The sequence below is a fragment of the Leucoraja erinacea genome, chromosome 33 (genome assembly GCF_028641065.1).
Source record: "Leucoraja erinacea ecotype New England chromosome 33, Leri_hhj_1, whole genome shotgun sequence".
Classification (NCBI taxonomy): Eukaryota; Metazoa; Chordata; class Chondrichthyes; order Rajiformes; family Rajidae; genus Leucoraja; species Leucoraja erinaceus.
Genome location: NC_073409.1, coordinates 11,060,760 through 11,074,944, shown reverse-complemented (window position 1 = coordinate 11,074,944; position 14,185 = coordinate 11,060,760). Strand labels below are relative to the sequence as shown.

The window sequence follows — 14,185 nt, the reverse complement described above, 5'->3', positions numbered from 1 at the left end:
CTGGTGAGGGACTGCCAGTTGGTTCTTGGTCCTCCAAAATATTCCACATTGAATATTTGGTGGGGGGCGATGAGGGGACATCGCACTGGGGGGTGTTAGCCCGCACTGTGGGAGAGGGTGTACCGAGGGAGCGCCGCACTGAGGGTGAGGCCGCACTGAGGCCGCACTGAGGGTGAGGCCGCACTGAGGGAGCGCCGCACTGAGGGTGAGGCGTTACCGAGGGAGCGCCGCATTGTCGGAGAGGCTGCACCGAGGGAGCGCCACAAGACGGAACATTTTCTTGTGACGGACGGACTCGGGTTCCTGGGGAGCGGAAGTGCCGCGGACCGGGGACGGATTTGTTCGCCGCACACGGCGGCAGTGGAAGGCGGCGGCGGCGGCGGGAGGTGAGGTCTCGAGCGCGGGTCTGGGGCCTCCGGGGGAACTAACCCTCTTGGGGAGTGTGGGCTGTGTCCCCTCGACCATCATGGCCGTGTGTGGCCGGTGCAGTGGGTCCGGCCGTGACTCTCGGCCCCACAATCAGGTTATCCCATCAGTGACCCCACACGCACATCTTCTACCGATTGTTAACGTGTTTGATATATATATATATATATATATATATATATGCTATGATATGATATGCCATTTATTGTCACTATACATGTACAGTGAAACTGAAAGCTGCTCGTACTCAGTGCATACATACAATTTAGCACAAAAAAATAAGAAACAGAAAAAAAAACAAAAAACAGAAGGGAGATGGGGGGGGGGGGAATAGGTGCACAAATTCTGCGGCGCTACATACATATATACAGATGGAAGTCCGTGTTGGGCGGTGTAGTCAGTGCATGTGTGAATTTGAATTTATAGTAGATATAATTCTCGGAAAGCAACTATTCCTGAGTCTGTTTGTCCTGGATTTGATGCACCTATAGCGCCTTCCAGAGGGCAGCAGGTCGAACATTGCATTGCATCTGTGGAGAACGAGACTCAATGTTTCCGGTTGATCATCCAAGATAACTTGTTTCTATCTCCACAGAGGCAGCTTTATTAACCTGGCTTCAAGTCACAATCCCAACTATTAATTCCCCCCGATTGACGCGGGGGGGGGGGGGGGGGGGGTAAACCCTGCAATCTCTGGGCCTGTTCGTTGATACCTGTCATTTACCCCCAACCTAGATCTGGAAGAACTGCCACATCGCAACTAGGATGACATTTGATCTTGGAGTCCTTGTTTTGAAAATTTTTAAGAGTTGTACCTTTTGTAAAGTTTCTGCCTACTTTCTGTCTCCAGAATGTCCAATGAAGCAGAACCGGCTGCAGGCTTCAAAGAAATACTTGCTCCCCGGTACACGGCAGCTGATGCGGAGTTTCAGGAAATAGTGAAGAGTTCTTCTGATCCACCGCCCATTGCAGAGGACAGGATGGACCGACCTGGTGGGAACCGCAGGTACCCAGTTTATGCACTGACTCTTGTCAGACTTAACACTAGCAAATAATATGAATGGGTTAGTATTGCAGTCCTCAAGCAGTAGGAAATAGTTGGAAAATTAGAATCGTTTTTGTCAGAAGGAGATACAGATGTAACTGAACTAATACAATATGTTGTTATAGTGGGAACCAATCATGTTGAGTTATATATTTAATTGGGGACAGAAACAGTTTGAGGGGAAGTGAGTAGGAAGGAACTGCAGATGGTGGTTTACACTGTAGGCACAAAATGCTAGAGTAACTAGTTTTCACACCTTACACTTCCTTATTTCTGTGTCTCCCTCTCCCCTGACAGTCTGAAGAAGGGTTCCGACCCGAAACGTCACCCATTCCCTTCTATCCAGAGATGCTGCTTGTCCCGCTGTTATTCCAGCATTTTGTGTCCATTATGAGAAGTGAAGTGGAAATATTAGTCAAAAAATGTTTGAGTTGCAAAATACAGGCGGAAGTTACGTCTAATATATATGAACAGAAATCAATTTACCTAAAATTGTATAATTCAATATTAAGTGCTGAAAGCCGTAAAATACCCAGACAAGTGATGTGCTGTTCCTGAAGGTTGAAATTAGCCTCTTAACACCAGTCGAGAAGGCCACAAACTGGTAGGTGGGAGTGGGATGGAGAATTGAAGTGGCAGTCAATGGGAAGTTCAGCAGTAATGTTATAAATCAGGGTAAGGTTTTCTTTTTTTTTACCCAGGAGACTCGTAGAGCTAAACAGCATGGAAACTGGCCCAACATCCATGTCAACCAAGGTGCCTAATCAAGCCAGTCCCACTTTCCCCCACCTGGCCCAAATCCTCTTGGAGTCTGTTGGATGTGTGTGTGTGTATCCCCCTCAGCTTTGTATGGCTGGTGCAGTGGGGCCCAGACCTGCTGGGGCCCATGGCTCCTCACTCAGGTTATCCGGTCAGTCTGGCCCCATACGCTTTGAACTTTCTCCAGGCTGCTCCACATAAAGGCAGACCTTCTGCCGATCGGGAAATTATCTACATGTTTCATTGCTTCCGTGATGAAAGAAATTCAAACTTTCCTGTTGCTTATCCATGATAATGCTTTCTTTCATCACAGTCTACTTTATTGGCTGGGCTTTGTCACATTCCAGCTATTATCCCCCTTGATTGACAGGGGGTAAGCACAGCAGTGTCGGGCTACTTGTTGATTCTTGCCATTTACCCCAACCTAGATCTGTAAGAGCTGCAATATTACAATGGTCTGAGATAGGATGACATTTGATCTTGGTGCCTAAGCATTACCAGAGAGAGGTCTTGTTTCAAATTTTGAAGAGTTCTATTTCTTATAAAACCTCTACCTACTTTCTGTCCCCAGAACATCCAGTGAAGCAATACTGGCTCCAGACTACGAGGAAATGTTTGCTCACCGGTTCACGGCAGCTGACACGGAGTATCAGGCAATGGTGAAGAGTGCGACTGACCCACCGCCCATTGTAGAGGATTGGATGGGCCAATCCGGTGGGAACCGCAGGTACCCAGATTGCGCAAATAACATAACTATCAAATAACATGAATGGGTTAGTGTTACAGCGTTTGGGAGAGTGGGAAATAGTTGGGAATGAGAAAGAAAGATACGTTCATTGGGCAGGGCAGGGTAGACTGAGACGGGGGATGGGGAGGAAGCAAAAGAGGACTGGTAGGCTTAACTACATTTACTTTAATTCAGGGAGCCTCACAGGTTAGAGAAGAGCCAGGATCAAGTATCAGCACATGGGATTATGATATTATTTCGGGTTTAGAGATACAGAATGGAAACAGGCCTAGCGTATCCATGCCGATCATTGATCACCCGCCCACAGTAGTTTTCTGTTATCCTATGGGTAGAACCTAGAAATAGGAAAGGCTCCATCATTTTGATGGGGTTATACTATAGAGAGCAGAAACCGCAGGAGCAGATATGTAGGCAAATCACAGTAGTAAAAACAACATGGTTGTAGTCGTGGGAGTTCTAACTCCCAATATTGGATGGGTTTGCCTTAGTGTAAGAAGCTTAGTTGGGGTGGAATTCGTAAATAGGAATATCAAAATCCCCCAAACTGAACTGTTTTATTCTCCAGATTTCAGCATCTGGAGTCTCTTGTGTCTCCCCAAACCTTTTATAAGTGTGTTAGAAGCAAGAGGGTAGCTAAGGAAAGAGTGGGTCCCCAAAGAATAGGAACCAAAATGGAAATTTATTTTCAGAGACAGGGAATATGAGCAGGATCTTAAATGAAGACTGCATCGGTCTTCACCAGGGAGAAGGAAGTGGAGGATGTAGTGGTAGGGGAGGGACACACTGATGTTCTGAACTATGTCTGTGTCAGGAAAGAGTAAGTGTTGGAGAAATTGTTACATATTAAGGTGGACAAATTCCCTGGTCCTATTGGGATCTATCCCAGGATATGATACAAAGCAAGGGAAGAGATTGTTGGGCTCTAATGGAGATATTTACATGGCTGAGATACCAGAAGACTGGAGGATAACTAATGATGTTGTCCATATATTTAAACGGGCAGTAGGCATAAGCCTATAAACAACATGCTGGTGAGTCTTGAATCAGTGATAGGGAGGTTGTTGGAGAAGATTCTGAGGGACAGGATTTATGTTTGAATGCCAAGGATAAATTAGAAAGAGTAAACGGTTGCAGAGTAAATACTGTCTCTCAAATCTGATTGAGTTTGTTTAGGAGGTAACAAAGAAAATTGATGAGCGCTGTGTGATTGACATGGACTTTAGCTTTTTACAAGGTCTCACTTGGTATCCAAAGTGGATAAAAAATTGGTTTGGTGATAGAAGGCAGAGGGTAGTGGTAATGGGGTGTTTTTCTGACCGGAAATTTGTAACCCTTCGTGTACTGCAGGTATTGGTGCTGGGACCTTTGTTGCTTGTCATATATACAAATGACTTTGAGAATGTAGGCTAATTGATGCCATGACCACATTGAACACCGATTGCAGTACACAAGATTGGAAGAAGTGCAGCCTGAGATTTTCCTATTTTAATTTTTAGGTCACACGACCATGGATTCCATCGAGGGCACAGTGATAATCGCCACTGGTCAAATAACCAGCGGTGGCAAGGCAGAGATCGCAGCAGCAATCGATCTGGCTCTTATGAATCGTACAGCCAAGGGAACAATTCGCACTGACAGTCAAACCACCCATCGCTACTTACTGAAACACGACTGACTGAATCAATCAACTGGGTGAAATGCCATTGGAATTAAGTGGATTGCAACAGTCTCATTTTACAAAAATCCCATTTCGGCATTATTGCTGTTAGTAGGTTAGGTAGTTTGGGGAAAAGTTAATGGTTTGTGTGTGGCACCTGTGGGTGATTCTACCTGGTACTGTGCAATAAAACTTGTGGTTAGTTACTCCGTTAAACCAGTTCATGTACATGGTCAAATTGTGGTATTCAATTGTGTAAAAAATTGAATGCTTTTATTGAGCAGGATTACAGGATGGATGACCCCCCCCTCTCCTGTCAGCAGCAAACATTGATCATAAACAGTCCTCTTATCTCTCCTACAGCTAATATTTGCTGATGTCTGGAATGAGAAATGCTGCTGCAAGTTGTTAGGTTACTGACCTTGACCATTCCTCTCCTTTGCTGCTCAATGGTGTTAGCTGAAACTGATTTAGAATATGGAGTGTTAAACTCCAGATCACTGATTCATTCTGCATTGATTCAGCGCCCTCACCAGGGATCCAAATGGAGACTCTCAGTCCCTGTTAATTTGCAATCTGAGATCAGATTATATAATGAGAGAAAATGAGGCAGAGAATTAAATGACATCAGGAACCTACAGACGGGTGTGTGATGGAGCCTTATGTAAACCTCATTCTGATGTTATGTGATTCTTTACCAAGGATAATGGCTTTTACCCACCAATTAGTTTCCTTGATCAATGAAGAAGGATCTCGACCCAAAAGGTCACCCATTCCTTCTCTCCAGAGATGCTGCCTGTCCCGCTGAGTTACTCCAGCATTTTGTGTCTACCCTCAGTTAGTTTCCGTACATGTATGCAAGAGAAATTTAATGATTTTTAAAGATTGTTTATTCCCGTTGTAGATGGTTGTCATCGTTGTTTAGATTGTATGTTAATTTTAGCACCATTGTGCAAGAGCTTGCGTTGCTGAATGTGCACATGGTTGGTGGCTGTGATGGCCAGGACTGGACCAGTGTGCAAATACACAGCAACTGGTTGAAACTAATGACCAGGATATCGCAATGAGATAAGCAACAAGAACAAAGACATTTCTACACTTCCCATCTGAATGTTGCAGTTTAACATAGAGTGAGTGTTCAATCAATCTGTGAGGGGAGTAATCTTTCACTGGGAGATCTGAGGCTCCTGTACTTGAACAAGTCTTCCCCTCTTGGAGAAGATAGTTTTGTGATCATGTCCACTGGCTTTAACACCATTGCCCTTGACATACTTTGCGGTTGGCAACTAGTACTGAGACTCTCCTGGTGGTAGGTGTTTGAGGGAAGATGTGGTGAACTGAAAAATGTGTACTCTAAGTCGCGTTCAGATATTTGTAAGTTAATACCTTTTTAAAGTTAATTGACCTCATGGGTTCTTTAGTACTGGGAGATTCACCGGCTCCCCCACTGTGAAGTGGTACTGAACTTTATATTGTACTGTCCAGTTATTAAAAGTAGGATTCTGGTTACATAAACTGTTTTCACGTCCTATGACTAATCCCTAGTTAATTCTCATCTACAAGCTTTGTGGAGATTAACTTGCACCAGCAATCTGACCAGTAGCTGAATGGTTAGTATTGTACCAAACGGGACATTGATATTCAAATGGACACTGGAAGACTAGTTTACACTGAATATGGTTTATATCTTATTTTTGTATGCTTGTATCTTTCAAATATGAACAAAGTACAAATAAAAAAAGCATTCCTGAGAGTGCATGATGCTGGCTGATATATTTCTAGCCTTGCTATAGAAATTAGATTTATTACAGTTGGATAACAGAACCACGTCAGAATTATGGGTTCAGTGTGAATCAATAAATATTGACCCTGGGAATACAAAACCAGTCTGGGCTTGGAGCCTGAGAATAACAGGAAGGAGGTTTGCAATTCCTCAATTAAAGAAAATAATGATGGAAGATATATATGGCCATGAAGAATTGTTGAATTGTGATTACAGTGATAATTAAAAAAAATCTATAGCCAAATTGCTTACAAAGTACATTGAGATAATCTGATCCCTTTGGTTAAGGTAGAGAGGACATTGAGATTACACGTTGGCATGCTTCACATCAATCTAGAACCCAAAACGTCTTTTCTCCAGAGATGCTGTCTGATCAGTTGTTACTCCAGCATTTTGTTTATCTTCGGTATAAACCAGCATCTGCAGTTCCTTCCTACACATATATTCATCTGCCTATCTAAGTGGCTTTTAAACATTGTACCTCTCCCTCTACCATGTTCCTCGGCTCGTTCCAAATATCCACCACCCTCTGTATGAAAAATATCCAAGTATATCAAAAGGGTAGTGGTCCTGCACTTTACCCCTGGGCACCACCTTAGTTTACCATCCTCCAGTCTGACCAAGATAAAATGGAAAGAATTATAAATGCTTCATATGAAGATAATTATATTCTGAGTGGCTTGAAGCCACACATCCTGAATGTTGAAAACCAGAAGCTCAGTCATGCTGATTGTGTGACTAAGTGAGACTGGCAGTTGGTTATTTTTATTTTGGTTAAGGAAATTATTATTCAAGTTAACTTTTCTTGACAAACTATTGATGTACATTGTCAGCTGTACAATCTGCAGCCATACATCTTTTCCCCCTGAAGTGAGAAATCTGTCATTAAGCCAGAAACCTGGATTGCACAAAGAGTGAACTAAGGTTAGTTGTCAAAAGCCAAAATTAGACCTTTCACATATTTAAGACTATTTTTGTTGTTTATCTGTAAGACATTTGCTGATCTCTCTGCCACTGTTGTATGTCTCGTTGCCTCATCGTAGCACTAATTATATGTTACGACTCAGCAGCTCCTCAGCAATTATTGAGGCAGTGATGTCACACGCACAGTGTGGCTGCTCCCATTGTGACAACCTGACAATATCGCTGCTGCTTGAGTCATCCTTCATGCTGTGGATGTATTCCAATAAACTTCCCTGCAAGAAGAGAATTTGATTTTCTGGAGTTCAATAGTAGTAAAAGCAGGCAGTTAGCAGGCATCGAGGGCCCATTATGCCTTTCTGCAGCATAGCAAACACAGTTACTTAAAGGATTATATTTATTGAGTTACTATGGATTAAACTGAATGCAAGTTCCAGTATAGATTTAGTCCCACAGTCCTCTAAATCTCTGTCCTCTAGCTTTATCTACCTGTGATTGGAAGAAATCTCCTGCAGTCAACCGTATGTTTATTATCAAGAACACTAACATCCCTTACGTCATAGTGATATGTTTCAAGACATGATAGTTCTCTTCCTTGAATTGCCCAACTTCCACGAGCTTCTCCATGTAAATACAGGCGAGAAGTGTTCATTTAAGCATTCAACCATCTCCTGTGGCTCCACACAGAGACAACTACATTGATCCTCATGGGACTGATCTCTACCGAGTTATCATTTTGCTCCTAATGTACTTATACAATTAAAGCCAGTGTACATGAAGCAATATGATATCAGTAGCTGTAGAATATGAAAATTTCTGACCTTTGGTCAGAAGCTTCAGGACAGTTCTGAAGAATGGAACTCTATGTAACGCAGGGACTGTTTACATTTGGCTCTGCTTTATACAGGTTTGTATCTTGCTTTATACAGGTTGCTGTCAGATCCTCACTTGCATCAGAATCCAAAGTCTTTAGTGTGATTCTGGCCCCCTCTATAGTCAGTGTCAAAAACTACAGCGAATCGAGTACAAAACCACCAGACCATCCATCCCACCAGTCCACACTGAAAAAGGGGATTGTGGAGCAGATTAGATCATTCATCAGCCTACAAATCCTTTCACAACTGCATGCTTAAGAAGTGTCCAGGTACAAAGCAAAGCCAACACGAACACCAGGGCATTCAACAGCCCACAAATTTATTGGCTTATCTCTACTGTCCTTAAATATGGGAACAGCATTAGCTACCCCCCTGCGCTCCTGTACCACACATGTGCGTCAGGTGTTACACAAATCAGAGCCCCAGCACTCTCTCCCTTGCTTCCCATAACGAGGGATTTGTCCACATTAATGCGCTTCAATATGTCTAACACTTCCTCTCTACAACTTTTGAGATCTAGGTCTTTAAACAGCTACCCATATTCCCAAACTCCTGTTGCAGAACCTCTCCCCTTCTCCTATCCGTCAATTAAATTTGCTTGAACCGACCTCTCTCGGGTGATGATTCCTGCAAATTCATCCTATATAATCATTAAGCCTATTCTCAATTATCCAACGCATCATTAGGGCGACAGAGAAATGTTGCACGTATTTAATGCATTATCACATTTAAATGCCACTGTGCATTATGTCAAGTCTATTGATTGCCCTGGAAGCAATAACATAGCAATTCCATGTCAATCAAGGTTTCAAGGTCAGTTTATTGTCCTATGTGCCAATTAAGGTACAGTTCCACAAATAGCTATGAGATCATCAACTGCGTTTTGTTGATGAGGGTTCAATATTGCCAAGAGATTTTCCTGATGTTTTTAAACCACAAAGCAGTCTTCAACCTTGTCCAGCACCACTGGGTCAGGGAGCACAAACTCAAGACTGACATCTCACCCATTGCTGACCTCACCGCAGCCAGCTTTCCAAAATGATCCCATTCCGCTGGAATTAAGTTACACCGGATGAATGTTCACACCGTCAGTCATGGAAGATTAACAATGTAGCAATTAGTCTACTCAGCAGCAACTTTCAATCCCTGAGATTTTACCAATGAACAGAAAAAATTGGCTGGACAGTGTACTTTAAACTTAATGGTCAGTGTGACTGCTATTCTTTGAATGCACAAACATACATCAGTTTGTGACAGCTGCAATTTTGAGTCTTTTGTGCACCTCCTCTGGGCTCAACAAGGTTTGAATCTTCACCACCTTCTCACGTGACCTGGAACCCTGTAAAGGTCAAGAGATTAGCATCAGAAAATCAAGAAACCAATGTCCCCATGGAACATTAAATACCAGTTGCTCACGGAAATAGTACAATGGAACTAAAAAGACACAACTAGAGAAAAAATATCTAATTGAATTGCATGATCTAATCAAGTAGATAGTGTGCTAGCAAAGTGACCCTCTGAAAGCCATTTCTCCACTTTCAGGACAGGGCTCACTCATTCACATTGTTATAATTTGTATTAGTACATGCCTCTCATACACTAACCAGAGACTTTGTTCATCATCCTTCTCATGTTTTGGGATCACCATCCTTATTCCTATTTTTGTCACAATAATGGCGGGTCCTATTTCTTGACTATAGCTCTGCCTTCAACATCATAACTCCAACTAAACTCAAGGGTAGTGGATATCTGGAATTCTTTGCTCGAGGAGGTGGCAAAGTCACTGTGGTCAAAAAACATTTAGACAGGAATGTGAATAGGCACGGCACATACAGATAAGGACGCGGTGTTGGCAAATAGGATTAATGTAGATGGGTTAAAATGTCAGTATAGATATGGTGAGACAAAAATGTTTCAAAGACCCGCCATTAGTATGATATGAATGGCCGCCACCTGTGATATGTAATTCTTTAATGTCAGCTTGTGGAGCTCAAGAATTGTGGTGTGAAGAGGAATAAAATCTGTCCTGTTACTGACATCTGCCAGTCTGCTCTCTCAAGATGGTAAAGAACCTGTTGTACATCTCCAGCAATTTGTCCTTTTACTGGCAATGAAGAAGGGAACCCAGCCATCCATTCCAAGTGGGTCCATAATACATGGAGACAACGGGCACAGAAAGTAAAGTGGGTTTGTGTTGGAGAAACAACACTTAGACGTTAAAGAATGAAAAGTTAATCTCCCACAATATATAGGGTTGATTTACAATGCAGAGCAGAACTGTGGACCACAATATGTAATGATAGGATCCCCTGTCCATCATTCAACATAGAGACCTGTTCTCAGAGTGGAAGTAAATGGAGCTGGTGCTTCTTCTGATGTGGAAGGGGACAAACACAATTAGAGAGCTCTCACCAAGCCTGCATGCATAATGTCTCTAAACCAACAACTGACCTTGTACAGAACCAGCTCACTTTTCTTTAACTGCAGCACCTTGGCAAGGTAGGCAATCAGCTCTGTGTTGGCCTCTCCATCGGAAGGAGGTGCTGCAATGGCCACACCCACTGCTTCTTCGGACATATCTGCAGAATACAAGGCATATTCACTGATAATCACGGTCTGTATGTCAGCAAACTAGTCTGGGGGAACAGTGCACCATTTGCAGATGGGAAGGTCACGAGCCACATCAATATAATGTGAAAAAAATCCAAATATCAAAGGACTCAAGATTAAGTTTAAATATAAAGAACAGAGTTTGGTACCTACAGATTATAATTTAAAATGAGCAAGTCATTTATGTTAAATTATCAAAATGTTGGAAAATCAGCTGATGGAGGAAACACGTCACACAAGAGCATTTCCTCCAGTACATGCTGCCAGAGATGCACTAGGTGGCCAAAAATTTGAAATAAGATTTTAAAAAAAGATATAGTTATGGGTCTCATGTCACCAGGCTTCTGTCATTGGCATCTTCCCGTTTCATAATTTCCCATGTATGACACACAGCTCTCCCTCATCGCCTACCCTCCTCCCTTCGTCACCTTCCTGACTATTTTGCCTTTGTGAGAGGGAGGTGTAATGTCAATTAGAAGTCACTTTTTTTAACCACTCACCTGTTATAGCATTTGCTTTGGCTCCAGGTTTAGCATGAATGACCACCAGAACAGAACCGTTCTTATCAACCTTCACGGGACCTTGAGGGGCTGATAATATGGAGTCCTTTGCTTTCTCTTCATTCTAAGTAAAATAATATTGATCATCATTCCACTTTTCAAAGGATGGAATAATTCTGACACAATCCTTTGAATCTGGAGACTCTTATTAATGTCACCCTGCAGAACATAGAGGTTCTTGTTGAGACTGTGCGTTTTGAAATAGTGATTCACAGTAAAGTACAACCAGGTTACTTCTTTTCGCCAGTCTTTGCCAAAGGAACACCAGCTAAACAACAACATTATGTCCTCAACATCTAGATAAAGCAGGAAAAGTAAGTTTATTTCATATTTTGCTCCCACCTCACACCACAGGTTTCATGGTTCCAATCCACAACTGTCCAGTTTGTATATTATGCAATAACACCAGGTGTAATTACTCTTATGACTGCAAAAAATCATTCCACAAGGATGGCTCGGTGATGAAGCAGTTAGTGCTGTTGGCTCACTGCTCGGTGACCCAGCTTCAATGTTCACCTTAGGTCTTGTCTTTATGGAATTTGCACACTCGTCCTGTGACAGTGTTGGTTTCCCACATGTGTCATAATACCCTCCCATTCCAAAGATGTGCTGGTAATTTACATTAATCCATCACGCAAACCAACCTCCTTCCCCCCCCCATCAACTTTATGCTGTTTTGCGAAAGAAACCACCATATTAAGGCCTCCTTCTCCCGTCAGGTGCATGATACACAGCTTGAAAGCACATTGCACCAGATTCAAGAACAGCTTCTCCGCTGTTATCAGACTTTTGAACAAACCTTTTATGCTATGGATGAATTCCTGATCTTCCCAACTACCTTGATGTGGCCCTACACATTTTTTTAATCTGCACTTTTTCCTATAACTGTAACACCACATTTTTTAACTCTTGCATTACCTGACATACTCCTGTGTGGTATGATTTGCTTGGATAGCAAGCAAAATAAAGTTTTTTTTTACTGTAGCTCAGTACATGTGACAAGTGAGTTAATAGGCATAAATTGCAGGATTATTGGGAAAGGAGGCGGAGTGAGATTGATAAAATTTGCCTATTTTGCTTCTGAGTTGTAATAAGGACATGATACAATTTAAAATTAATGTGATTGCTTTGTGGAATAAATCAAATTCTGTTTTACACTGTCAATCTTATAGAAATCAAAAATTGGACATTATTTGAGACACAAGAGATTGCAGATGCTGGAATCGAGCAAAAAACAAGTACTGGAAAAAATCAGCAGATGAGGCAGCATCCGTTGAAGGAATGGACAGACAACATTTTGGGGGCAGGATCCTTCATCAAACTGCTGCCACAGGGAGTTGAAAGCTAGAAAAGCTGGGTGGGCTGGGGCAAAGCCTAGCACGTTATAGGTGGATACAGGTGAGGGGAAGTGATGAGCAGAATTGAAACATTGTCCACTTTCTCCACTGATGCTGCCTGACCAGCTGAGTTCCTCCAACACTTTTGTTTTGCATTGGAAATCGTGAATTGAAGGCTAAGGATAAAGGTAGTGGATATTTACAAAGCCATCTTTAACACAGCAAGCATCCGAAAACATTGCTCTGGAGTGTTATCATCTGGAGGTAAGGCTAAATAAGACAATATTAGGATATGCAACCAAGCATTTGATTATGTTTTAAGAAATCTCTTAAAGGGGTGAGGCGAGCGAGGTCTTGATCCTCCAAGAATCTGTCCTTGGCTTATTCCCATTTCTCACCCACTGAAGACATTATCTGCTTCCACGTGTCCACCACCATGTCTGCCCTGTTAAGAGTGTTTGTCAACGTCCTACTGATCATTGGAAATCCACAGCAATTGTCTTCTGCCCCACCAAACGCTGTGGCCCTGAACGGAAGCAGGAATCATAAACCGACGCTCCAATACCCGGAGAGGACTGTCTGGAACCGTCCCGCACCCTAAACATTCACACCACAACACCCGACGAAATGGTCCCGATCCGAATTATTTATCTATGTTCTCCAGAGATGCTGCCTGGCCCGCTGAGTGACTCCAGCATTCTGTGTCTTATTTTGTAAACCAGCATCTGCAGTTCCTTGTGTCTACACCCCACAAATCTCGTCTCGTCCTGTACCCCCACCACCAACCAACCATTCTCCTGCCCCTTGGCCGCGGCATGGCCCTCACGCCCAGCCGGCGGGGCACCGAGAGTGAGAGCAGCGACCGCAGCAGCGCGACTGATGGGCCCGTGGCGCCGCCCAGGCCTCCGCAACCAACAGCCGGCCGCCACCGCGCACGCGCGCCCCGGGCCCAGACATCGCCGTCACTCACCAGGAAGTGGGCGGGCGGAACAGCAGGTGGAAGTCGTGTGGAGGAAGGAACTGCAGATGCTGCTTTACACTGAGGATGGACACAAAAACCTGCACCCATAACTGCAATGTCTTGCAATCTTGTTAGAGCAGTTGCAAACCAAGTTATGACGCATTCAGATAGGATGTTTTCTACAGTGCATCTGTAGAATTTGGTAAGTGCCATTGGAGACATACCACAACATCCTTAGAATGCTGAAGATGTAGAGGTTCGTGTGCTTTCTTGGCTGCGGTGTCAATGTGGTCGAACCAGGACAAGGTATTGATGATATTTACATCTAGGAACTAAAAAAATCGCCACTTTGGCATCAATGTATGGCATCAATACCATCCCCTTTGCTGGTCGATGACTAGCTCTCTCGGCTTGTTAACATTGAAGGAAAGGTTATTTCATTGTTGTGTCCAGTGTTGTATCATTAATAAGCTTACATATATAACACTTGATTCCCTTATCCA

At 43.1% G+C, this 14,185-nt stretch overlaps 2 protein-coding genes across 2 annotated transcripts; one reads left to right on the top strand and one right to left on the bottom strand.

The window, feature by feature from the left end:
• Nucleotides 1-188: 188 nt before the first annotated feature.
• Nucleotides 189-6,388, top strand: LOC129712671 (RNA guanine-N7 methyltransferase activating subunit-like). Its single transcript, XM_055661286.1, has 4 exons — nucleotides 189-386; nucleotides 1,277-1,432; nucleotides 2,802-2,957; nucleotides 4,475-6,388. The coding sequence occupies exons 2-4, from the start codon at nucleotides 1,278-1,280 to the stop codon at nucleotides 4,611-4,613; spliced, it is 450 nt and encodes a 149-aa protein (XP_055517261.1). The 5' UTR covers nucleotides 189-386; nucleotide 1,277; the 3' UTR covers nucleotides 4,614-6,388.
• A 2,626-nt stretch (nucleotides 6,389-9,014) lies between these two features.
• Nucleotides 9,015-13,805, bottom strand: c33h15orf40 (chromosome 33 C15orf40 homolog). The gene is made up of 4 exons (XM_055661285.1): nucleotides 13,512-13,805; nucleotides 11,325-11,448; nucleotides 10,666-10,793; nucleotides 9,015-9,553 (listed from the first exon to the last, which is right to left on the bottom strand). Exons 1-4 carry the CDS (start codon nucleotides 13,788-13,790, stop codon nucleotides 9,458-9,460), a joined length of 627 nt encoding a protein of 208 aa, XP_055517260.1. The 5' UTR covers nucleotides 13,791-13,805; the 3' UTR covers nucleotides 9,015-9,457.
• Nucleotides 13,806-14,185: the final 380 nt, after the last annotated feature.